General features: G+C 33.2%; 1 protein-coding gene across 12 annotated transcripts in view; it reads right to left on the bottom strand.

Annotated features, from left to right (window-relative positions):
• Dop1a (DOP1 leucine zipper like protein A) overlaps positions 1 to 27,766 on the bottom strand; it is an 89,273-nt gene that overhangs the window by 45,844 nt on the left and 15,663 nt on the right. For 8 of the 12 annotated variants that reach the window (XM_010631135.3, XM_033763356.1, XM_033763353.1 and 5 more), the window contains exons 2-12: positions 18,539 to 18,729; positions 16,104 to 16,285; positions 12,350 to 12,520; positions 10,243 to 10,432; positions 8,916 to 9,014; positions 6,822 to 6,921; positions 6,002 to 6,111; positions 5,084 to 5,192; positions 3,647 to 3,767; positions 1,912 to 2,031; positions 19 to 133 (exon numbers count right to left, since the gene is read on the bottom strand). In XM_010631135.3, the coding sequence (XP_010629437.1) occupies positions 19 to 133; positions 1,912 to 2,031; positions 3,647 to 3,767; positions 5,084 to 5,192; positions 6,002 to 6,111; positions 6,822 to 6,921; positions 8,916 to 9,014; positions 10,243 to 10,432; positions 12,350 to 12,520; positions 16,104 to 16,285; positions 18,539 to 18,676 (1,455 nt within the window). In that variant the 5' untranslated portion in view covers positions 18,677 to 18,729. Of the gene's footprint in view, positions 1 to 18; positions 134 to 1,911; positions 2,032 to 3,646; positions 3,768 to 5,083; positions 5,193 to 6,001; positions 6,112 to 6,821; positions 6,922 to 8,915; positions 9,015 to 10,242; positions 10,433 to 12,349; positions 12,521 to 16,103; positions 16,286 to 18,538; positions 18,730 to 21,067; positions 21,168 to 27,766 lie in introns of all 12 variants that reach the window. The other 4 variants (XM_033763354.1, XM_033763361.1, XM_033763363.1 and 1 more) reach the window with 2 other exon arrangements.

Genomic DNA, 27,766 nt, shown 5'->3' with positions numbered 1-27,766 from the left:
AAACCAAGGTTGTCTTACCAAAGAAACTATATCCAACAAAAAATCCACCAGTAAGCAGAAATTGGTCAGCTGTAATTCAGATGACTCACGACTATCTCCAGGCCCAATCTGAAGTCTGGCATGCAGTGTTCTCCTAAAAGAACAAAATTTACTTTAGCAAGTACGTTCTCAAGTGATATAAGTACTTGGGAAACATCATTATCTTCTTAATGAGGGCCAAGTTAACAATGGGTCACAAACTAATGTTCTTGTGATGAAACAGTCCCTTTCCCCCAATACACTACCATACCTCTATTTGGAAAATTCTCAAAGCTAGTTTCTTAGGCCTAATATTTCCTTGTAATGCCTAACTTTTACTTTCAAGTTTTTATGAATGGATCTCACTTTCTGAGACTTGTTTCTCATTGCTTATCTCTTAGTTAAAATGGACTGTTTGCCATTTGATTTCTAAACTTAGGACCTTTGTAGGGCCGGGGATTTAGCTCAGCAGTTTGGTGGCCTGCCTTGCAAGCACAAAGACCCGAGTTCAATCCCCGGTACCAAAAAAATAAATAAACTTAGGAACTTTGTTTGTACTAATTTGTTTTCCTGGATTATCATCCTCCACTGACTTCATTTTCTTGTATCTAGAATGTTAACCGTCCTAAAATCAAATGTACCTCTTCCAGGAAGTCTCTTCTGGCCCAAGTAGAGAGTATTCCTTCAACAAACATTAACATCATATTAATCTTATATGACCATAGGTTACTCTACACTCTGAAGACACAAAAGAATATGACACCAATGGGCACAAAAGCTGGGATATTTTAGAAAGAATAGCACAAGGGAGTCCTAACATATAAAAGTTTATGTGTGCTCAGGTTAGTTCAAGAAGCATGAGTGTGAATTTGTGGACATACAAATGAAATGCAGTAGGGTAGATTGTGTGTGTGTGTGTGTGTGTGTGTGTGTGTGTGTGTATAGAAACACAGTTTCACACAGAAAGTGAAAATCAGGGTAGGATTAGGTGGTAAAAAGATACTCGTAAGTCCTCCTCATTCCTGTATTTTATTATTTCTAAAAGATATCTGCAATTTTAAACTTGAGACCTCTCTTCTCACGGTCACTGACTTCAATTTTATCTTCTATATCTGATACAATTTTAAACTTAATACTAGGGATATGCATATCTTATTTGCCCCATTGTCAGTTCTTTGAAGATAAGACTTTATATGCCTAGCACAGTGCTTGTCAGGAGGATGTTCAACACCAGCCAAGTGGGTATCCAAAAGCTTTCTAAGTTATTAAAGGAATTCATGTATAGCAGTATTTACATTTTTAATGACTTCTAAACATAGGATTATACATATTTACTTTTTTTCTACAAGCTCATGAAGCTTGAGAAACTAAATTGGTTCTTAAAAATGTTTTATCTAAAATCCAGACAGATGGCACTCTAGTTTACTAGTATTCCAGGGTTTTGGACTATTCTTTAGGCTTTCTATCTTAAAAGGTAGAGGACTTTATCACCTCAGTGATAATATGGGCAAGTTCTAATGGCTTTGAAAATATATAAGTGCCCAGGAGGTTGTTACTCAAAGTGGAAATACTTTTGGGAAAGTGTTCCAAGGCAGAAATATAAATTTGTTATTTTCTCTGTAATAAAGAGAAGCTAGATCCCTATAGACTAGAGAGGTATGAATCATTCATTTATGTTAATGAATAAATTAACTCATCTTTGAGCTCCCTTCCAATTCTAAGATGATATGAGCAATAATTTTTATATGGTAAAGTAACAAGGTAGAGTCAGATTATGGCTACTAAAGAATTAATAGTTCTCAGTAGAAGTAGAATGTATAAAAGAAAATTCTTGAATTTAAACAACTTAAAAATTAGCTTTAGATATTGAAACAAATGAATAGTTTAACTTACCTACAACATTCTTCAAACCAGCGTGCAACATAATCCCACATATAATAAGGTTCAAACGAATTAAAGAGAAGGTTGGCAGTTTTAATCAGCTCAGCTGTTTTCTTATTTTCCCTTAGTTTACTAAAGAAAAGAAAAGAAAAACTACGAGTATTATCATTTTTTTTTCAAATTTAGATCTGAGTGAAATTATCACTGAGGCAGTGCACATTCCTAGGAAGCTGCTAGAAAATATGCTAGCAAGAACACTGCAACAAATAATTTAAATCTGTTTTCATTCTTCTCTTACTTTATATGCAAGTATTCTTCCAAATTTGAGTCTTCATAACTCAAATATATAATCAAAATCAGAAATTAGCCTTATATAATAAAAATCACAAAAGAACAGGAAGATCCTTCTGAACTCTTAGTGCACAGTGTTAATTTGGCATTAAGTTGTTTTTTTTCCCATGGCACATATAAAGTGAGCCGTGATTTGGACAGTTTTGATTCTAAAGAATTTTGCTTGCTTATCTGCTGTTCAGGATTTTAACAGTTTATTTTGACCAGTTTCACTCAAATTATTATTCTTACCTTTAAAAACAATAATGAAAAGCATTATAATTGCAAATAGCTGTCATTACTAAAATACCATCAGAGAAAAATAAATTCTGTTATTTCAAATGGCTAACATTTTGTCTACTACCTATTTTTCTCTTCCTATCTTCTCTAACAAAACAATTGTATCTATGTCTATCTGACAGATATCTATATCTGTAGATGCTAGGGATCAAACCTAGGGCCTTGTATATTATACGGTAGGCGTGTGCTTTATATAGTGAGGTATTACAATTGTTGATAGCAGAAGTAAATACTCTATGGGCAGAAAATACTCTCAGGCAGAAGGCAGAATGAAACAGTAGTACTGCGTTCATCAACAAACTTATCTAAAAATACAAGGAATTATATAATGAAAAATCAAAAATGTCTTGAAGTGTTTTACAAGGAGACATCAATAAAATGCAAAATATCTAAAACTATTATAACCTTAGACTTCTGTCATAAAGACAGATGATACTAAAAGTGGTCTGTTTAAAGCAGAGAAGAAAAAAACTTTGTCAGTATGTATCTATCATTGACTTAAGAGAACAAGACATGCTAATGTTACATGACTTGTCCTAGACATTCGTAATAAATGTTAATATACATGTGTGAAAGAATAACTATAATTCAAAAAAAATTCAGTGGCCTTTCATTTGCCTAACAGTTATCTTTTTCAAGTCTTTTTGTAATCTATGATTTTGTTTTTGAGTGTGTTAAATGACCAAGAGGCACTACCCTATGAACAACCAGGACTGCTTAGCAAACAAAATACCATTATTAACAATTACCATTACTAACTGAAATGTGGCAGTCTCTTATAAGTTTGGTAAGTGAAATTAAATTTCTGGGGCCAATATGTTCACTGCTAAAATTTAGCTTTGTAAACTGGTGATGTGAAGAACCACTCCTGACCAATAGTGGCTGTATGGTTGTGCTTAAATTGCCTGTTTGAATGATGAGTGACTTATGATACTTCATACTACCAAAATACAGTGGAAAATCAGTTCTCATTAGATCACAAACTTTATATAAAGATCTTCATTTATTATAAATAAATACTTCAAATTTCATTAAGTGAACATAAAGAGTACAATCTACTTTATGAATAATAATCAGTAAAAACTTCTTTGTCATGCTTAATTTTTTGGTAGTCTACCTGCTTAATTGAGCATGGTCCTTGCTGAAGGGTGGTTCCACTTGAAGATCTAATTCTGCTTTGCATTGAGAATACAATGTTTTAAATACCTCAATCAGTACGTCTTCCAGAATTACAGGTCCTAAAATCAATATACAAAGTAAAGACAGTAATCAGAATGGGTAAATCATGATCATTTAAAAGTTATTTCAAAGAATGTTTTAAAACGAATATTTAAAATAATTTTGAGAAGCTAAATTAAACTTCACATTTTTAGAAACCCTGAAGCAATTGAAAATAATGTCCATTTTAAATACAGATATACATTACAGAAGTGATAGAATCAGAGAAATCGATTCGATCAGTTTATAGTTCTATTACCTTGGACAAGCTTTACTTCTTTGAGCTTTGGTTTTCTGTGCTTTTTTTTTCTGGGTACCAGGGATCGAACTTGGGTCCTTATGCTTGCAAGGGAAGCAGGGGAACCACTGAGCTAAATCCCTGGCCCTTGAGCTTTGGTTTTCTTATCCAGAATGAGGATAATAAATGTATATGACAGTTTAAAGGATTAAGAAAAGTATTTGGTGTACAGCAGTTTCCAGAATTCCATATATGCTACTGCTACTATTACTATTGACAATTTAATTATAAAATTGTATAAGGCTAAATTTTATTTGCTATAACAGATGCCAATTTCCTTTTAAAAAATTCCTCAGTGGGCCGGGGATTTAGCTCAGTGGTTCTGCCCGCCTGCCTTGCAAGCACAAGGACCAGAGTTCCATCCCCAGTACCAAAAAACAAAAAGAAAAAACTTCTCAGCTTCACTTACTATCATACAATACCTAAAAATAAACCTGTCAGAGCAATCAATATAAGTTGATATCCTTCTATTTTAAATATTTTATATTTCATTTTAAGATTTGGTGAATTTAGTATACCTGCTAAAATATCTGCATGTAACTTGAAAAATTTTCACATTATATTTTCATTTTATTGTTAATATCTGTCTTAATTTCTGTCTTATAACATATTTAGCCTTCAAGTAGATCTAATATGTAATTAATACACAATGGGAAGAAAGGAGAAAACATAAAAGGGGTAATGAGGAAGAGAAATATAACACAAATAGTTCTGCCCAAATCCTTAAATTCTGTGAACTCTTAGATTATAACAGATCATACGTTTCAATTTCCATAATTTAGTAAGGATTAAGAGAAGCTCAGTCATTTTTAAAATTATTTCTGTTACATATACAGTACATAGAAGGCATGAGGAATAACATATACACTGCATGTATACCTGTATCTTAACTTTCTAATCTTTAAAAAATTTTGAATCTGCATTTAAAAGCTATCTCAAAACACAGCAGTTTTTCTAATGACTTCACCTTATTTTTATTATGAAACAATACAAAACCATCACACATTACCTATCCCTTGGGATTGCTGTATATATTACCTAGCTCAGGTTTGTCCAGCAAACTGATTAAAATACGAAAAGGTTTTAGATCTTGCATTAGAGTGCTCTCTTCTCCAAATCCATTCACTTGTAAGATTCCCACCATTGCCTTTAAAAAAGAAATATGTACTAGTCATTTTGTAAATAGATTGAAATAATTTTTGCATAAGAAAAAATACTTTTAAATATAACCATATGTAATGCAGCTTTACATCCCCCATCACTTTTCTGAAGCATTCTTTCTCTGCTAGAAAGAAAAATGTTACATTTATCTGTCTGGAGAAAAAAAAAAGTGCTTACATTTCCCTAGGGAAAAAATGGAAGAGTCAAAAAAAATCAAGAAAAGTATAATCATAAGTATTGTTTGCTATCAAGATGAAAATGTTTAAGATCATGAACCCCAAACTATGCCAGTTCATCAAGGTAGCATCTGCTATTGCACAATTACTGTACCACCAGTGACTCCAAACTCAGTTTGTAACTCCATGCTTTTAAAAATGCTTCTGGCATTTTGAGACAACTTGAAAATAAAGGGAAATGAAAATAATATGAAATAAATATATGGATAATGTTAACATTTCCTTTACAATAACTATTTTATCATATTTAGATTCCTGCTAGAATATATAGGCCTTAGTCCACTTTAGGAAAAGCTCCAATGTTCACAGAGTACACAGATAAACAGCTGAACTATGTTTTAGTAAAGTCATAAAAACTACAAAATAAAGAAATAGCTCTAGCCTTACAAAGGAGTCTAGCTTATGGTTACTTATTTTATTTTACCATTTGCTGGTCACTGTCCCTTTTAGAAAGTGTTTGAATCTTGTCTCAACTATGAATTCAATTAAGGCAGGTCTGTGTTCTACCTAGTAACTAGTGGTAGGCAAATAAGCAAAGAATAATGAAAGCATTTATTACCTGCACCAACAATTCTTTTGAAAAGGTAGTGAAATAGTAAGTGGCATGTTCTTCAGGATTACTGTGTCTTGTACTTCTGGGTCCTACGATAGTACCGTTGTTATCAAAACCTCCATGGAAATAAATTGTAAATGAATTAAAATAGAATCCTCAAAACTGTTGTTCACTAAATACCAGAACAGCAATTAAAAACAGCACTAAACACTTACCAGTTAGCAGCCCATTCAATGTCAGCAAGAGAGATCATTTCGGATAGTTTAATAAAGGGAAACCAATTCAGTACATAACTATCATAGTATTCTTCCAGAATTACCTTGTCCTCCAGCCCCCATCTTACCACAGTAAAATAACTGACAACTCAAATCATCCAAGTGATACTGTGTCCTCTCGCGCTAGGGACTAAGGAGTTGGGAGGATAGGCCAAACACTGCCAAAAAGTATAGCTGACCAAAATGTACACAATGTTTTATTGCTTCAATGGGAGCTAGTGGTACTTACTAATCTTGATTCCTTTGATGACTTTAAAGTTTTAGAAACTGTCATTTTGATTATTAACTTAAGCCTTTTTTACTAATTTATAGTATAGAACCTTAACTTGTAAGAGGGAAAAAAATCTCATTATGTGTCCATATGGATTCAAATAACCTCTTCAACTAAGGTTTTGAAATTTCTTCATATAATACATCATTAATAGTTTATATTTTTCATTGTCCCGTTACACAAAAAGTTTTGGTTTTTTTCACTTAGAAAATACAAAACTTGATAATAGTTATGTATGATAAATTATTTCTCCATTTTTTTCTCAATTATGGCTACCTACCAAGAAGCCATGCATAAAGTCTTCGGTTCAGGGACATATCCCTCCTTAGAACTACATGAAGAGCTGCTGACAATATCCTGATCATGTCTGATCGAGTGGCCTGAAAGGATCAGGAATATGATTATACTTTATCACACAGAAAAGTACATCATTTTTCTTTTTTAATGTATAAAAATCAATTATAATCTCAATTAAAGGTATAAACACTAGACATTCAAGTCAGCTTTCCATGAAATAAGCAAAAGTGATCTAACAGTCCATTTATAGTGTAATAACAATCTTATTTTTAGAAATAAAATAATAAATTAGAAATACAATCAATGCTCTAAGTTTATTATGCAAGGCATGTACAAAGGTAAAGTGGGAAACCAGGATGACTATGATCCTTAATCTTAGGTAATCTAAAATTTTGATATAGGAATGGGGAGAAGAGCATTAGAATTGGGTAAGGTAATTAGTATCAGAATTAGAAGAGTATTAGAATTAGGTATCTACCTTTAAAACCATATTCAATATAGTTACTATTTTTATAAAACAAATTATAGAGGCTACAGTTTGAGAAAATCTTGGCTGGTAAGAATACAAAGCAAAGAAGTACTAAAGAAAGAAAAATGTTTAAAAAGGCCCAGAAGCACCAATCTAGGAATATTACAAATTAAGTTATTAGTTTAAGTCTACTAAGAATTGATTTCTTCACATCCCAGTGAGGAATTTAAGTGAGGAACTACTAATACTAATGATTTTTGGAGAGCAGACAGTTCAAAAGCAAGAGTCAATAACATTTGATGAGTAGCCAGATCATATACGTTTTAGGCTTTTGGACTACATACATTTCTTTGGCATATTCTAGTTTTCTCTTTCAAGCTTTTCAAAAACAGCATGGATTTTTTGGCTACTTCTGTACTAGAGATTGTACCAAAATATCTTAGTAGGGATTTCTGTGAAAAGCCAGAGGATAAAGGCCCCTTGTTAAAGGAAAGACTCTCAAAACAGAAAGTAGATGTGGTTTATGTCCCAATTAGTGGTAACACAGACACTGGAACATAAGTATCCAAATGTTGTTTAGTCTAATTAAATTTAAAAATTTAAATAACACTTAAATAGAGCAATAAAGAAAAACTGGATAAAAAATGAGAACCAAGACCTGGCATGTAAAGGTACAAGATCCCAGTAATGAATGTAACTATACTGTCTACCTAGAATGTACCAATAAATTAAATTTAAAAAAAAAGAAAAACTGGATAAAAAATGAGAACCAAGACCTGGCATGTAAAGGTACAAGATCCCAGTAATGAATGTAACTATACTGTCTACCTAGAATGTACCAATAAATTAAATTTAAAAAAAAAGAAAAACTGGATAAATAAAAATTAGCCAATTTTATGAAAATTCATTATAGTTATCTTCTAATAGTCATGAAAAACCCCAAATAGTTTTTCCTGCTAATAATTTTTTAAAAATAAACATATTTTTATGTTATAAATTCTGAATCACTTTTGTTAGATATTTAGTTTCACCATTCTGCCTACTTATCTTCTGATACTTCAAATCACTCAATGTTTGGGACTTAAAATTTTAGATTGCTTTAAAAAATGACATTTACTAAATTTCAGCAGTAAGGCACTTCATGACCAATGTGTCAAGTCAGTTAGTCTAATTTACAACAAAAGCACTAGCAAATATCAATGACTAAGTATTTTACTCTCAACTTACAGCCAATGCTTCTGAGATTCTGACTTGCATCCTAAAATCACCAAAGCAAGATAAGGTAACATTAGACATATGGGTACTGACTGGCTCAAAAGGCCTGCATCTCTGAATCTTGGCTTACTTAGAGTTACTAAGAAATATCTCTTCTTTATATAAATTAGAACTTTTTTCAAAGGTATGAAGCAATCTGTTTCAATCAACATATTCTTATCAAACCAATCTTTTTCTCAAAATTTTTACCAATTCCATTCCTTGAAAAGGAACCTATTTTGTACGCACTTACTGATTTGTAGATCAAAAAGTAGAATGCCTTTAAAAATAACTGTAATCACGAATCTGTAATTTTCTAAGAATGTCTTATATTAATATCAGTCTTTGTTTTACCTGACTCATGTGGAATGGAAAACAGAAGAGTATGAGGTCCAGTGTGCTTCTCTGTACAAGTACACTTGAGTCCTGCACTGAGGTACTTACTGCTTCTACCTGAAATAAAGAGTGTTTAACATCTATTGCCTATTATGCTGGGAATTTTTGTCATGAGAATGTTAGCTCATCATTTTTTCTAATAAAGTACTCTAAAGATCACAGAATGCTAAAATGGGAGGTTCTGATAGTTTTACATGAGGTCAGCCCCAACATATATCTATAAAAACATCCATATGCAGATGTTATTAGTAGCTTTACTTAGAAATGCTCCAAATGGGATATAACTCAAATTCCATTATTAACTGATGAATGAATAAATTGTGGTACTGTCACACAACAGAATATTATGTACCAATATAAGGAAACAAATCACTGATATACACAAAAGCATCTGTGAATCTCAAATATGTTATGAAAAGTGAGGGACACTGTACTTGAAGACTGTATGCAGTATAATTCCATTTATATAACTTTCTAGAAATAGCAAAGTTAAAGAAGCTGGAAACAGATTATTGTTTGCAAAATCCTAGAAGAACAGTGGAAGAGGACTTGACACAGAACTTTTGGAGCGATGTAATTTTTTGTGTCCTGATTGCAGTAACAGTTCCAGGTCTGTAGCTTACCAAAATTTATACAACTATATTTTTAAGAAGGGTTACTTTCAAAATATAAATTATACTTTAATAAATCTAATAAAAATGGTTTTGGTCTTTTTGGGTTTTTTTGTTTTTTTGGTATGGGGGATTGAACTCAGGTTCTTGTGCTTGTGAGGCGGGGGGCAGAACCACTGAGTTAAATCCATGGCCCTAAGCTAATTAAAAATCTAGATAGGGCCAGGGATTGGCTCAGTGGTTCCATTGCCTGTTTCACAAGTGTAAGGGCCTGAGTTCGATCCCTGGTACAAAACAAAAAAAAACTGGGCAAAAATCAGTCATGGGGAGAAAGAATAATGAGGACAAAAATATAAATTAAATATAAAATACATTCATATAACAATAAATATAGCTATGTTAACAGTGTAGTCTGATCTATAGAATAGTAAAAACAAAACTCATTACTTTGCCTAACAGATAATAGAGATGACAGATATAAATAACATCTTTTCATAAAAAATTAAGCTTTTAAAATCAGTAATTGAATTTTTAAAGTTAATAATTTAGCCTTTAGTTTTCCTTAATGAAAAAAATGAAAGCATTTTCATTACATGATCCTCAATATCCATCTGAAATAGTACATATCCCTAAGGAAATATCCGCGAAATGAGCAACCACAATTTTGAACCTACCATTAGCTCAATATCACTGCCGATTATATAAAGCTGATCTTCCATAGAAAGCTTCCTATTCAAATGGGCAAGAACATATGTGATTCCAGGCAGACGAACAGCAGGACTGGTAAGAAGACTACCCCAGAGGGCACTATAGAACGCTGACTGGTCCACTGCAGCAGCAACCTTTTCCAACAATGTATTTGTTCTGAGATAAAAAAATAAAATGATGTATGAGCAGAAACATTTAGTGTATTTTAAAATAAAGATACCGCTATAATCTTTCAAATAATATACCATCAGTCTTTTCAAAAATGTATAAAATTATCTATGCCACAGTCATCTTTGCCTGGAAATAAATGTGCTAGTTTGGAAGAAGAGTATACTTTTACAGTCAGAGGACTGCATTTAAACCGTAACTCTACCATTTACTAGCTGTGTAATTTGGGGAAATCACTTCATCTTGCTACAGTTCAGTCTCTTCATCTCTAAAGTGAAGAGAATAAAAAAATACCCATCAGAAGGCCTATCTAACCTCACTAGGTTGTTAAACCACTCTAAGCAATAAAACACCATGTATTAATTTTTAGGTAATAGTAATGCTATGGTAGAACATCTGTTGATTTTCTACAAAATCTTAAATCTATATTTTCAGTATAACATATTTCTAAATTTTTTTTTTTTTTTTTTTTTTGGTACTGGGGATCGAACTTGGGTCCCTGCGCTTGCAAGGCAGGCGGTGGAACCACTGAGCTAAATCCCTGGCCCTGTTCCTTTCTTTTTGAAATTGCATATCATATAGTTAACAATGATATTAATGAATTAGGCCTATGACAAAATGAAAGATGTGTTACTGTTTTAAGGACTACATTAAAGATTACTTTTTGTTTTTAACAATGCAAAGCATAACAGACTATTTCACTGCAGTATTATGGAGTCAGGAGAATGAGTTTTAATTGCTGTATGGCTTAATTCTTCTGGTCTCAAGTTTATGGGCATTAAAACATTTGTGAATGCTTTTATAGACTATGTGTGGAATAACAAACAAGCTATACGATAAATCATGCGATACTTCAACCATAATTATTTAATTTGTATATTAAATTTTTAATTCTAGCTAAGTTAGTACCGTACTAGTACTGTACTAAGGGATTCTGTACTTCCCTTAAGAAAGTAAAACAAAACAAAATAAAGCAAAATTGACTTCAAAGCTGAATACTTTTTATTATATTTGTAAAATTTTAAGCAAATAAATAAAATAGTTAATAAAAGTAAATAAACTTTTAGGACAAGTTTTTTTGTCAGAGTAGCCTAAAAGGGTAATCTAGTATTTTCAGAAATTGATTCCTATTGCATTATAGGAACAGCTGAAGGTACAACAAAATCGAGTAACTGGTCAATGTACTTAAATAGATTATTTAAATTTAAATAGGTGTACTTATAAATTAAATTTGGGAATTTCAATTTTTGCAAACAACTCAAAATTTCTTTTTCTTGTAAGAATACTTAAGCGTATCATACACTGTCTAGAACTCTCAAAAAGTAGTAGGCTCTAAATCAGATCTTATCATTTTCCTTGAAAAGTTAAAGTTAAAAAAAAATACATGTCAAAATATAGTAAAATAGCACTGTACTTGGTAGTGGACTATTTTTTCCCATGAGCAATTTAAAATCAGTCAGCTTATGGGCCACTTTTCCATTCTTCTCCTTAATCTAAATGTCTTATCTGTTTTTGAATGACTTATGTGCAAGGTACCACTGTACTAAGTGATTTCATTACTACAGCAAAAAAATGAAATAAATATTATGCTTTTTTATAAATTAAGAAACTGACTACACTTCAAAAATGTTAAAAATACCAAGTTCACAGTGTCTGTACAAATGCTGATTTAAGCCCAGTCACTCTAGTCTGTGATTTTACCACATATATGATACACAGTATAGCATATTTTCAGTATGATACACAGTATAGATATGTATAAATTTATTGCTATTGGAATCTTAATGTTATATATTGGGGTATCTGTACTAATTCATTTTTGTGATGCTAAAAGAGATTTATTTAAAGATGCTTGCTGACAATGCCATCGATCAGATTACATAGCTCCACCAAACATCATTTTACCTCTCATAGTATTCTGATCCTTCTTCTAAGCCAGGGAGAATGCCAGTTAGCAATCCTTGTAGACCAGGCTTCAGTGTTTTACCCAAAGGCAAGTAATATATTTCATATAAACCGAGTAGTGTTGGTTTCACAGACATGGCAGCATTTGCAAGAAGAGGAAATAATCCAGAACTATTTATAAATTTTTTTATAAAGGAGAAAGGGCAAGAAAAAATTATGACAAAATGTTAATTGTATGCAATTGTATATGTATATAAAACTTATTTTTTTGATGAAATAAGTTGTACTGATTAACTTAAAATGGCATCTGTATATTGATAACTTCTATGAGGTGTGATAAAAACTGTAGTTAATATTTAAATTTTTAAAAATCTATTAGAGTAAAAGACAGATTACATTAATCCCCCTCAAAATATATCCTCTTTTTTTTTTTTTTTAATTTTGGTACTGGGGGATCGAACTCGGGTCCCTGTGCTTGCGAAGCAGGTGGTGGAACTACTGAGCTAAATCCCGGCCCTTATCTTTTAACTCACATATCCCACTGTTCTTGTCACTTTCTGAAGCAGTTCTGGAAGTCCCCTTTTGTGTCTTTAATTGTGCTGTCTTGGCTGGTTCAATTTCCTGAATCAATTCAAAATGTTTACCTCTTATGGTCATTCTGGCTTTAGGGAAGAACTAGAAGTTGCATGATACCAGATCCTGTGAATAAGGAGGGTGAGGAAACAGGTAGTGTTTTTACGACCCTGTCTGTCCACCTGATGGCACTCAGAAGCACCACTGACTATATATATATATATATATATATTTTAGTACCTCAAAGACACTCATGAAAGAGAACTTCCAGAACTGCTTTAGAAAAATGGGAATAATGGAGATAAATAAATTCCAGGGAAGGGGGACTAATGTGAGGGGGATTAATGGCAATGTATATTACTGTGAGAAAGCTTTTTTAATTAAAAAATTCACCGTATTTTGTGATCACACCCAGTATATCCATTAAAGACAAGTTCTTTCACCTGAGTTTCACATTCATAAGCCCAGTAGCTACTTAGTTGTTTCAGAAAGGCTTAATATTTCACAATTCTGAAGCAGAAGTTTTCCCTTCTCCCTCAAAATCCATTCTTTCCCCTGTAATTGCCAATTCAAAATATAACATCACTATCTAGCTGGCTAGCCAAAGGCTATACATCAGAGAGCAATTCTTAACCCCTTTTAAAAATTGTCTATTCCAACCTTCAATCAATCACCAAGTGCTCTCACTCTAGATCTTTTTGAACATAATAAATTTTATTCATCTCCAGATACTTATCTAGAAGAGATCTCCATCTCATCTTTATCATCTTAATAGGTAGCAGTACTTCAATACTGATCTGAAGGATTTGTACTCATTAAAAATCTCAGTGATTGGGCCAGGGATTCAGCTCAGCAGTTCCACCGCCTGCCTTGCAAGCGCAGGGACCCGAGTTTGATCCCCAGTACCAAAAACAACAACAACAACAAAACAAACAAAAAAAAACAACTCAGTGATTAAGTAATTGCCTGTGGCACCAATGCAGCTTTTAACATTTTTTCTAAGATTTGGCTACTGCACACCACTATACACCCTGTGTATATTCAAAATTTAATTCCTGCATCTTCTATTACAGGTATACTGATTCCTTGCTGGTTTGTTTCAGAAACCTTCCATACACTTTTCAGGATTTTCGCAAATGCTTTTCATACAGAATACAAAATTTACTTATATCCTCTTTGTATGTCTTTAACATTTTTTCTAAGATTTGGCTACTGCACACCACTATACACCCTGTGTATATTCAAAATTTAATTCCTGCATCTTCTATTACAGGTATACTGATTCCTTGCTGGTTTGTTTCAGAAACCTTCCATACACTTTTCAGGATTTTCGCAAATGCTTTTCATACAGAATACAAAATTTACTTATATCCTCTTTGTATGTCTGAATGATCCCTAAACTTCCAGGTCGCGGCCTATGTCTTTTTTTTTTTTTTTTTGAGGTTGTCTCCCAATTACACTAGATTTAGGCCTCTACTTTTTGTAACCATAAAACTCAATATTGCCTTATTAGAACATTTATCATTGTACTTTAATTAATGCCTATATTCTCCAACAAACTATCAGAAATGAAGGGAGTGTAACTGTCCTTTCATTTCTGAAACCAAATACTAGTACCATGCCCTGAATTTAGGACACACTTAAAAACTGAATGAAAAATCTGTCTTGTTTCTAGGCTATACAGGAAATAGAAATTATTTTCAGTTTCCCACTGTTTCATCTCTAATTTTAGACAGTTTGATCTAGGGCTATATACTTTCCAGCCTTTTCAAGGTAACTTCTTCCATGAGCCTCAGGTCTCATGTCTTGCTTTTGCCAGAGACCATATTCATTCATTTTCTTTTTGTTTCCAATAATTTTTTTCTACTGACATTTTTGCTATTCAACACAAATGTACTGAAAAATTTCCCCATGATTCTGAAAAGAGAACAAATAATAACATCTAAATCTTCAAACCTTTATTTTTAACTACCTCCTAGCTTGAAGCTGCCACACTCCCTATATGAACTTTTAGGGCAGTTTTTAACATAAGTGTGTGGATGTGTGTAGACACATATAAACACACTATATGCATTTCTTCTTATTTATCATCTTCCACCTAATCTCAAAGACAAAACTGGTAACCATGGATGGGAAGAAATTCAAGGCATAGGTCAAAGGCTACAAGGTGGCCAATAAGTAGAATGAAAAAGTTTAAGATTTAATGTACAACATGAAGACTATAATTAAAAATATTGTACTTGTAGTTTTTACCACATGACTTTGGTTAATCTTGCCACAAAAAACAAAAACAGGGTAACAATGTGAAATAATGTATATGTTAATTTGCTTCAGTAGTGCAAGCATTTATTATCTTTATATGTCTTATAATATCATGTTGTAAACCTTAAACATGTACAATAAAATTATTTTATAGAGATACACCACGGTCAGGGGCTGGGGATTTGGCTCAGTGGTTCTGATGCCTGCCTCTCAAGTGCAAGGTTCCAAGTTTGATCCTTGGTACCCCCCCCACAAAACAAAACAAAAAACAAAAAAATCATGGGCATAGATAGTGTTGGCCAAGGAAAGGATATTAAGTGAAAACATAAGAAGGGAGAGAACTAAGTATGCCCTAAGAAAATGTATTTTGAGTTTCGATAAAGAAAGAAAGGCTGGTAAAGGAGATTAGCAGGCCGGGAGTAGTGGCGCATGCCTGTAATCCCAGCACTTGGGAGGCTGAGGCAAGAGGATCATTGTGAGTTCAAGACCAGCCTGGGCTACATAGTGAGTTCCAGGGCAGTCTCAACTACATAGTGAGACCCTGTCTCAAAAAATAAAAAAAATAAAAAAAGTAGATTAACAGTAGTAACTAAATAAAAAAAAATGAGGTTTTGTGGAAATCAAGGGAGAAGACTATTTTGAATAAATAATGTTGAAAGCTGCTGAGAAATCAAGCTATCTTGTTTTTCTCAGACTAGTTTTCAGGCTTTAAAGAGCAGAATGTTCTCTTTTAAATGAAAGCTTTTCATACATGACCTCTAACTTAAAAAACTTAAAGAACTGTTCTAAAGTTTTCTAAATCACGTAATATTTATGAGTGCCATCAAAGACATTAAGATTTTTAGCACAGAAAATATAAAAGTTTTGCAATATGTTTTTATTTCTATTATATATAAACAGATAATGAAATTCTTCTTACCTATATAAAAAAAGATCTTTGGCAAGTCGCTTAGGTCCAATGATTTTGAAGATAATTTCATAAGTTTCAAGTGCCTTCCGATGAACACCACCTGGTAACGCTGGATGTAGACATTGAGCTAGGCGTTTGCCTATGGTCAGTTTTTTGGGTACTACCTGGTACTTCGCATTATTTTGTAGAACCTTGAAAAAAGTATTTTAATGAAATTGAAAAAAATTTATTTCCTTTTTCTAGCAGAGTACTGCAAAAAGTTATCATTGTAAAGTTGTGTCAATCACACCTATCAGTATATATTTTGTTTGAAGATTTAACTGAGAAAAATAAAATTATTTTGTTTTAGATTTTGAAAAAATTTAATTTCCGGCATAAAAGAAAACTGTGTGCATGCGCACACATGTAGTGGTAGTCGTGGTGGTGGTACTGGGTAGTGGTTATGGTACTGGGGATTGAACCCACAGCCTCGCTCTGAGCTATATATCCAGCTCTTTTTAGAAGGTGTCTAACTAGATTGCTGTGGCTGGCCTTGAACTTGAGATCCTCCTGCACCAGCCTCTAGAGCTACTGGGATTACAGGCTTGTGCCATTATGCCCAGCTAAAAACTGTTTTCTGTCTGGTATTTTGTCTGAAATATATGAAGAAAATCTGACCTCAGCATACTCTGTTGGTGGAGGTATAAGCAATGTTCTAGCAATGTTCTAGAATATGACAGCATAAAAAGTAATTTAATGAAAATCTACATGAGACTACAATTTTTTATTTGTCTTCACAAACTTCTCAATTAGACAAAACAAATTTTGCTTTACTTATCAGAGGATTTCCATTAAGAAGATCCAAGATTAGTTATTTATAATGACAAAAAGTTCATCTAAGTCCTTGAAGTACCAACAAAGTAAAATGAAGACTCAGAATGAATACGGAATATACTAAAACTTTGATAAGAAATATAAAAAAGCCCAATATTTTACAAAAGAAAAACCTGAGGCTGAAATATAAAAAATGGCCACCAAAGGCAGTACAGTAGAAGTCAGAAATAAACCTCCTAGTTTGTTATATTTATATTAGAACATGTATTTAGGCTATCTTTCACAACCTTACCTTATTCCACCACAAATTTACAAAGCTTTGTCATTGACTTCTTAGGTGTCTTACTTTGTGTCAACTGGATATACTGCTGTTTTCATATTGATTAATCTATAAAAACTATGTATTTAATTATGTGAATTAACTTTTATAATTTAATGAATTACCTTTAAAAATAGTTCCTAGTGAGAACTCGTCAGAAAGAGAAAGAAACTAACTACCTTTAAGCAAACTTGCACTTATGGATACAATTTCTGGTGGATGTTGGAAAGAACAAGAATTTTTCAAACTTCATATAATAAATACAAGAAGCTAACATGTCAAACAGAAGCTTGTATATCTAATTTTTTTTGGGGGGTGGTGTTGATATAGGATCTCGCTACGTAGTATAGGCTAGCCTCAAACTGTGGCCATCCTCCTGTCTCAGCTTCCCAAGTGCTGTAATTATAGGTGTGGATCACTGCACCTGGTTTTGTGTATCCATTTTTAAGCTAAGTCCTCAACAAATTGAAAATGAGAGCTTTTATTTTTAAAATATGAAGATCATTATCTGTGGTTTTAGGTTCAAAACTAGTATCCTTGATTTGTACTATGTGACAAGTTTCTTTGCTAACAATTATATGCTAAGCTGTTTGATTTTAACACAGTTATTATAAGGATATTCCTTTCCTATCTAGCCCTTTTAATATTTAGACACAGTCTTTGTCAACAACAACAACAACCTCAAAACTATGGGCGTGAGAAAACTAATCTAAATTAAACAAAAACATGGTCAAAATGAAAAGCTAAGGGTTAATCAGTGATGATACTATGGATAAAATCCAACCTATCAAGAAGGATCATTCAAAGCCAAACTTCAAGGCACGAGTGACTGTATATAGAATTGCCTTTGTGAGAAACAAATCAAAACAGTACCACCACAACCAACAACCAGAATCACAAACTAAGACTTGCCTGAATATAAAATGTTTCCTTGCTGCTACCTACATATTATTTGGAAAGGAGACAGCAGGGACTACTTTCTATTTGTTGTTTTATGTTTTGGTACCAGGAACTTCAGAAGCCTATGTGAGGCTTACAGAAACTTAGCTCTAAAGGTTAGCATCTCAGCTTCATAGTCTTTCAGTTTTACAAGTAAAAATTACTTTTCAAGCACTGCTGTTTCTGTGAATTAGAACTTCTGAAGTGTTAACAATATGTCTGACTATATAATCATGCAACTCATGAAGGAAAGTAACATTACAAAAATTAATCTAAGATTTATATTATCCTATTTGAGATCTAGAGAAATTCAAAACTATAAAAATAGAGTTCTAAGTTTTATTCCTTTTAATACTAGATAAGACAAACATACCTTGTTAAGTTTTCCAAGTGCTGATATCAAATCTGCCCATTCACTGGAGTACTCAAAATTCTTTAGTGCTTTATCAATTGCAGCTACATAGTTTCTGTACTTGGAGTCACTCAATAACTCCAGCTCTTCTGTGTTCATCCTCCCACAGTGTCCTATTAGAGACCAGTTCCAAAGTCATGCAACGTCATTACCTACAAAAATATTTGCAGGAGGAACCAGGGTTACAAAGTAAAGCACTGAAATGGGTTGGTATAATCTTGCTAAAAAAGTAATGACTAATTTTATGTTCTTAAATGAGAAATGGCCAAAATTTTGGTCAGCTAGTGTGCAGAATGATAGAAATATTCAAAACCACCTCAAAGATACCTGGGCTGGGGATTTGGCTCAATGGTTCTGCCACCTGCCTCGCAAGCTCAAGGTCCCAAGTTCTATCCCCAATACCAAACAAACGAACAACCTCAAAGATACTTATCTGTGTGCTCCTTCCTGGAGACTTGAATTATAACTGTGAGAATTTAGGGATACAAAAAGGAATTTTCCAATACTTCAATTTAGAAATATTATTTGTCACATCAATAGAAAATTCTAATATTGATAGAAATTTCTAATTTCTACATACCCCTCTACTTTGTTTGATTCAGAAATATAAGTAAGACTGGTTAGATTAAAAACATTAAGGACATGGGACAACAGAATGAATACTTTCAAGATCATCATGTAATAAGTGAGTACCAAGTATGCTAGCTGTTTGAAATTAGATTTTATTTTGAATAAAACTGACAAAAATATGTGATGGTTTAAAATATGTCCACAAATTCTTTGATAATTTTTTCAAAAAATGAGCCTAATCTTCCAGCTTTTTTTTTCTTTTTATTGAGTTTATTGGTACAATCTAGGTATACAATACAGTTACATTCATTACTGGGATCCTGTATCTTTACATGACAGGTCTTGGTTCTCATTTTTTCCCCATACCCCTGCCCTCCCTTCATCCCCTCCTCCCTCCCCATTTACAAACATTTTATTTCCATTTTTTCATTTTCTCATATTTTTTTCTTTTCCCTTATTACCTTTCCCCTACCATTCCCACTTTCCCTACACCTTTAGCCCCTTTCTTCCTATTTCACACTATTAATTATCCCATTAGGATCTTGTGTACTATTATAGTTATTCACACCAGAGAAACTATTCCGTATTTACACATGCATGACTTATTTATTTCACTTAAGAGTATATCCTCAATATGTATCCATTTTCCTATGAATGACTCTAATTTCTCATTCTTTATGGCTGAGTAGTATTCCATTTTATAGAAAAACCACATCTTCTTTATTGAGTTTCCAACAGATGGGAAAATGGGCTGTCTTCCAGCCTCTTAGACTATATTTTGTGACTCAAATTAATGAAAAGAATAAGACAGGTGAGAACATGGAAAATAACCATTATGTAGTAAAGGAGTTTCAGTCTCCTTATTACTCTCTCTTAGCATGGGGCCTGGGGCAAGCCAACTGCCATTTTTTAAAGTTACTTCATGGAGCTCAATGGAGAAGTCCCTGGGGTGAGGAATGGAGGCTTTCTGTCAGAGTCAGTAAGTAAGCTACCTTATCTTAGAAGCATATTGTTCATCCTCAGCCATTTCTTGATTGGACTAAAAACCCAAATGACATCTTGACTGTCACTTCAAAAGACTCCAAGTCAGGCTGGGGATTTAACTGAGTGGTTCTGCCGCCTGCCTTATAAGTGCAAAGTCCTGAGTTCCATTTCAGGTGCCCCCCACCAGAGTAAAACAGAAGACTCCAAGTCATAATTACATAGCTAAGTCTTTTAAATCCATGACCAACAGAAAATTTTGTTTTAAGCCACTGAGTTTGTTAGACATCAGTACATAATTAACAGAATAGCAAGTATTTAATTGAAGCTGAATTTAAAATCTAATGTGTCTCCTCCTCTACTTTTTTTTTGTATTCTGTCTGTCTTCTAATTGCGCAAAACTTTCCCTAAAGAAAGGTTCAAAGATCTGCAGCCAGGTCTAAGAATGAGCCTCAAAGGATACCAACACAATTCAATGGGATTAAGAAGAATCTTCTCAGTAAGTGGTTAAAGGTAAGTGAATGCTACATGTAAAATATGAATTTGACTCCTTTCTCACACCTATACAAAACCTGACATAAAATGTATCACAAATCTAAATGTAACAAATTAGATAGATACTCTTACATGAAAATATAGGACAAAATCATCTTGACCTAAGGGTAGGCACAGTCTTTTCAGAAATATAAAAAACAGAAGTAACATAAGAAAAAAACTTGTTTTTCATCAAAATTAAAACTTGTGCTGTAAAGAATATCACCAAGAAAGTAAAGACAACTGATCCTTGAACTAGATACATATAGAACTCGATACATATAGAACTCGATACATATAGAACTCAATAATTAAAAGATAATTAAAAAATGTATAAAGGATACTACTAGACATACAAAGAAAATACAAAAATAATAAGTACACAAAGTAACACTACATCATTACTTATCAGAGAAATGCTCATCAAGATAACACTTCAGGGCCTGGGATTTAGCTCATCGGTTCGGTGGCCTGCTTCGCAAACGTAAGGACCTGAGTTCAATACCTGGTACCACAAAAAAAAAAAAAAGATAACACTTCATACAAGATATGGAGAAACTGGGAAACACTTTGGGAGGAAACAAATTGGTCAGCTGCTTTGCATAACGAAGTATGATAGGTCTCGAAAGGTTAAACATGGAATTAGTATAGGACCCAGCAATTATACTTCTACATATGGTATAGATCCAACAGAAATGTAGAACACATGTCTGCTCAAAACTCTGTATAAGAATGTTCATAAAAGCATTATTCATGATAGCTCAAAAAGTGAAATAATGAGTATTTATCAATTGATGCATTGTTAAAGTACAATGGAATGTTATTCAGCTATAAAAAGAATGCCAATATTAATACATGATACAATATATATGAATCTTGAAAACATGTTAAATGAAAGATTCCATTCCAAAAGACCACACATTTATAAAAGTTCATTTATATGAAATGTCTAGAATAGACAAGTTTAAAGAGAAAGTAAATAGTACTTGTTTAGAGTGAGGGGAAGAAAAATACTGAGTGAAAATAGGAAGCAAATTCCTAATGAAGGTGGGAATCTTTAGGGGATGATGAAAATGTTCTAAGACTGATTGAAGTGATGGTAATCCAACTCTGAACATACTGAAAAATACTGAATTTATACTTCAAATTTATACATACTTCAAATAGGTGAGATGTAGGAGATGTGTCTAGTATCTCAATAAAATTATACATACATTCATAAAAATAAAGGGCCTCACAGACTTGTGACTTAACTAAAATTATATGTAAAATCAAACCTAAGAATGTACTGTGTCATTCTAGATGAAGTGAAGCACAGGCATAAGTTTTACTGACAGGGACAATTTTTTTTCTTTCCTACATAAGATTTCCAAAGTAAGATAAAACATCCACTTTGAAAATATATAATAATCAGTGCATGAGATCAACCTGAAAAACAATTTTGTTGTAATTTGTAATGATGAAAATAGGAGTCATTTCCAGATAACCAGTGTAATAATTTTGAAACAATATTACCTCAATAGATATAGTACAGATAAATTTTTTTTTTTTTTTTGGTACCAAGGATGGAACTCAGGTCCTTGCGTTTGCAAGGCAGGCAGTGGAATCACTGAGCTAAATCCCTGGCCCCACATAAACTTTTTAGTATAAAAATGCCAATCAGGCCGGGGATTTAGCTCAAGGGTGCCACCACCTGCCTTGCAAGCGCAAGGTCCTGCCTGAGTTAGATCCCTGGTACAAAAAAACAAAAAGCAAAACAAAAAAAATGCCAACCAATAATAATCAGCTAAGTTTATGTGTTTTGTAACTATTATGTTTCCATAGCTATAAAGCTGAGTCAACTAAGAAATTTGGATTTTATTTAGCCAAAATTTCTAAATATTTTAAAAAAAATTTTTTTTGGTACCAGGGATCGAACTTGGATCCTTGCGCTTGTGAGGCAGGCACAGAACCACTGGGCTAAATTCCTGGCCCTAAATATTTAAATATTAAGGATTTCAGCAGTTCAGGATATGATACTCAGAGTATTAAAAGTCAATTCTTATGAAAACAGCTGAAAAAAGGGAAAAAATATTGTAAGTTTTAAGAGCAGAGCTGCAAATATATACATATATATATAAAATCTTTAATATAAAAAGAGCCTAGGAATAAATATCTGATAATTTTAATGCAAATATAATTATTATATATCAGAAGATAAAATGATGAATTACTTTTGAACCTTTCATCTAATAATAATATAAATCCAGTTCTCAGGTATTATTTTTTCTGCATAGTTTAGTATAAAACCACCTAGGTCAGTATTTCTTACAGTGCCTTCAGTGAAAAACCTAATAATTCCCCCCAGTCTATCACTGACTCTTTTCTAAAATATAAAATGTTTTGTTCCTGCATCACAGCCAAATTTCCAAATATAAGTGTTTACTTTTATCTCTGTACTATTATGTTCTATTAACAAATAAGTTTGTGAAAGATCAATATATCACACTTTAAACACCACTGACTTAGATTATAACCCAAATATAACATTTCTCATACTGTATCCAGAAAACTTCATACTATGTCTTTTCTTCAGAAAAGACTAGCACAGAGAAAATATACAATCAACTATAAAAGTGTTTCCATAGAAACCCCAGGCCATAAAAAAAGTAGTAAAAAATAGGGTCTTCGGGCTGGGGATTTAGCTCAGTGGTTCCGGTGGCTGCTTCCCAAGCGCAAGGACCTAAGTTTGATCCCCAGTACCCTCCCCGCAAAAATAGGGTCTTCAAGCAAAGGTATGAAAGTCAAGACAACCTGAATACAAACCCTAATATTAATGATTACTTAGCTGTGATATGACCTTGGGCAAAGTACTTAATTTTCTTAAACCTTAGTTTTGTCATGTATAAAAGGAGATAAGACCTATGCTGTGGTAATCAGAATTAAATATGCAACATATTAAAGGTATCAGAGTGCTTGGCCCAAAGAAAATGCTCAAAAACAGTTACTGCCACTCTTATTCACTTTCTTATTGGTGCGACACAATACCTGACACCCAGAACTTAAAGAAAGGTTTATTTTGGCTCACAGTTTAGTTCATAGTCGCTGCTGGCTACAAGGCAGAAACAGCATGGCAGAAAGGCCTGAGCAGAGGAATGCGGTTTAATCAGCGCAGTCAAGCAGCAGATAAGAAAGGAGGAGCCAGGGAGGGAGATATAACCCCACTTAGGCAGTGAACTGCCTCTAATCACCCCCCATCTACTAAGAGTAAGTCAGCTATAAAGCACCCAAAAGCCTATCACTTTCCAGACAGATGAGATTTTGGAGGCCATTTTAAAACTAGATCATAACAGACATCAGTATTTCCTCTGAAACCAAAGTGATAGTAGGAGCAAGAATGCTAATTACTAGAGTATATTCATTCATTATAATCGTGAGGTTCTGAATCAGTTGGTTACAAATTAGAAAACCTAAGACCCTCACTATCCTATTTTGAACGGTCTCATGAATATAAATTAAAATTAAGTGTTGCAAATTTTTTTTAGAACTTTATTAAATTGCATATCTAGTTGGCTCTCTGTATTTGGGAGTTCCAGATCTATGGATCCAGCTAACCACTGTTTGAAAATTATTCAGATCCCCCCAAATAAAAAAGCCCCACTATGTGCCTCTACAAAACATACAGACTCTTTTGGTCTGAGAACTGAACCTAGAGCCTTTTCCATGCTAAGCATACACTCTACCACTGCCATTATTCCTTAAACAATACAAGGTAACAATTACTTATACAGATGCTCCATATTATAAAAGTAATCTGGAAATAATCACAAGTATATAGGATGACACACATAGGCTATATGAAAATATGATATTCTATATAAGGGATTTGAGTATCTATGGAGGCAACTCCTAGAACTAACCCCTGTAGATACTGAGGACCAAATGGCATTTAATACACATATAAGTATCGGCCATAAAACCATCACCACAGTTAAGATTCCTCATCATAGTCACAGAATATTTCCATCACCCTAAACACCATATTGAACACTTCCATTGGCCACAAGTAAATCAAAGTAGTAACTGTATCTTTCAGTAGTTATTAATCACTTTTCCTATCTCATCTGTAGTTCTTTTTGATAATTTAGTCCTAGTTCTTTTGGATTTACAACTCAAGATAAATTGGGCCTGACTTGTTATAAAACAATTTAGCATCATTTCTGTTTCTCTCAAATATAAAAATGAAACAAAATAGCTATTTATGATGGTGGAGGGGCATAGATCTCTCTGCACAAATGAGACCCTATGAAAATTATCAGGGTGTAAAAAGCTAAAAGTTTTAAAATAAATGAAATATTGCATCAAACCATCTGAAGTTTAGAAATTTTCATTTAATAGTTATGAAAAGTAACTACTTTCATAACAGCTACAGAAAGATACTCTGGCCAGTTTTCTTATCAGTCACCAAGCTGTCCACTTCCTTCTCCCCTTTGCCATGAAAGACAAGAAGGTTGAAAAGAAAGAAATATTCACTAATTGCTAAATTTTAAAGAAGTTTTTCAGGACTATTACATTCCAAGGATAGAAATAAATTGTTGCAAGCCACCAAGCAACTGCAGCATGGGGGGGCAGGAGAACCTGTTGATTATGATATTAAAACTTTTGTTTTTGACTAATGGAAAATCATTTAGTAATTGCTACCATTTGATAAGTTGATGTGACTTACTAATGTGAATTACTAAATCTTATTTTGGTTAAAAGTTCTGAGTTTCAATACTGACACTGTCAAAAATAATCTTTAGCAAATTATTTGACTAATTCATAAAGTTAGTCACTCCAGAAAACTGGAAGCTACTTTAAAGAGTTAAACATGTGGATCAAATTCAAGACAAACCAGGCATTTCATCAACATAGGTTATGGCTGCCCCCTATATCCCTGATGCTCTGTACTTCCCCTATTGGATCCAATTTCTCATACCTGCTCTTTCAAACCACCAAGTGATATACACTCTAGAAAACTCCAGATATATGGCTGATAAATCTTCAGCCTTCTCTGAATGACTTGTGGCCTAGTGTTAATCATTTTCCAAGCATACGACCACTTTGGATGCAGTAGTAGTAGAAGTAGCATTTTAGCTAGCCCAATAGTGTATTTACTAAATGCCAGGCACTTTGCAAATGCTTTGCTTATTTTAATTCTTTTTATTTGATCCTATGAGGTGGGTACTATAGTTTCATTCACGGATACATGTAAAGTGAAACACAGAATTATGGGAAATAGCTAAGAAACAGAGTTGGAAGAGTCCTAACTCTTAATCATTATTGTTTACTCTCACAGAGGTCATTTTCCTTCTCACACCTATCATTTCTCAGATGGTAAAAGAGAAAATTTTTTCCTTGCTCCTTCTGGTTATATTTTAAAGGCAAAACCTGAGTTGTTTTTTGTTTTTTTTTTAAATTTTTTGGTACCAGGGATTGAACTGGGGTCCTTGCGCTTGCAAGGCAGGCCACCGAGCCGCTAAGCTAAATCCCCAGCCCAAAACCCAAGTTTTGATTAAGCTTGATTATCTGATTTATCCATCCCTAAATCAATTGAACAATGCTGCTGAAAAATTACAAAACCAGGGTTAAATGGCTACACTTACACTGAGAAACATAAACCTCAAACGTGCTCACCAGTAATCTAACCCACTGTTTCCTTAGTAATTTTACCTTTCTAAAAACTGCATGGCATCTTCTCTTCTTAAAACTCTTATAGTACCTTCTATCATTGCTAAAGATCTAACTAAAAGAGCCAGGCACAATGGTACATACCTTTAGTACTAGTTACTCTGGAGGCTGAGGCAGAAGCTTGGAGCCCAGGAATTTAAGGCCAGCTTGGGTGACACAGTGAAACAATCTCAAAACAATAAAATCCTGAGAGAATTCCCTAAACTCACTTCCTTTTCTTATCTCCTATTCATTCTTCAGCCAACTGAAAAATGCCTCATGTCACTGTCCTTCCAGGAAATGATCTGTATGACAGTCTTCAGTGATGTGCATTAGCCAAAACCAATGGTCATTTTGCTAGTCCCTCACTGTACTTCTCAGCAGTACAGAATACTTTGTTCTTGGATTCCAGCACTCTTTACTTTCAAGATGTGTTCCTATCTCTTAGCCACTCTTTTCCAGTATATATTTGTCTTCCATCCAGTGTTATATATTGAGGTGTTCAAAGGCTCAATCAACAACCCTCCTTTCTTCCCTTAGATCATTTCTAACTTTTTAACTTAAACAGAATCTGTTAACTGATGTTTTCTAAATTATAGCCACTTTCTGTAGAGGCACAGCAATGCTCAAAAACAGAACTGATATATGAATTCAGTAAAGCTGTAGGATACAACGTCAATTCATTTTGTTTTACTATTTCCTTAAATATATACTAGATTATACATGCTGTTAAAAATGGCATGCGAATGCTATAAAAAGGGTAACTTAGGATTCCTTCAAGCTTATAAGCATTATGTAAAAAGAAATGTAAAAAAACAGAAATGGGGAAAAAAATGAGAACCAAGACCTGTTATGTAAAGGTACAAGATCCCAATGATGAATTAACTGTACTGTATACCTAAAATGTACCAAGCAACTCAATGAGAAAAAAAAAGAATTAAAATTTTCACAGCACAAAAAAACAAAACAAAAAAACCAGAAATGTATATCTATGTGATAATCTAAAATGATCCATTAATAGGTAGCTGGGATTCTAATATAAGACTGAAATGGCAAAGAGCTAATGATAATAATCGCTTAAACATATGCCCATGAGTTACAAATGATCATCTTGCCCCCAAATCACACCTGCCAAACATCGCCCACACATTATTCAAGATGATAACTGCAAATCAAGTGGTCTGAATTATTTTGTGCCAGCTACTAAGCTCAATTGTTCCATTTGAATTCTTTCAGATAATCTTCATAACAAATCTATAAGGGAAATATATGCATAGATCTACGTACCTTATGAGGAAATTAGTGTCTCACATTCCTCAGAGTTAAGAGGAAAAACTAGGAAGAACTCTGGCAAACTGATTTCTAGGATTGGCTCTTAATCACTACTTTTCTTAATTATATATATATATATTTTTT

Source organism: Fukomys damarensis, unplaced genomic scaffold (genome assembly GCF_012274545.1).
Source record: "Fukomys damarensis isolate Sample0158 unplaced genomic scaffold, DMR_v1.0_HiC HiC_scaffold_14, whole genome shotgun sequence".
NCBI lineage: Eukaryota > Metazoa > Chordata > Mammalia > Rodentia > Bathyergidae > Fukomys > Fukomys damarensis.
Note: the sequence above shows the minus strand (reverse complement) of the source record. Positions and strands in the feature narration are given on the sequence as shown.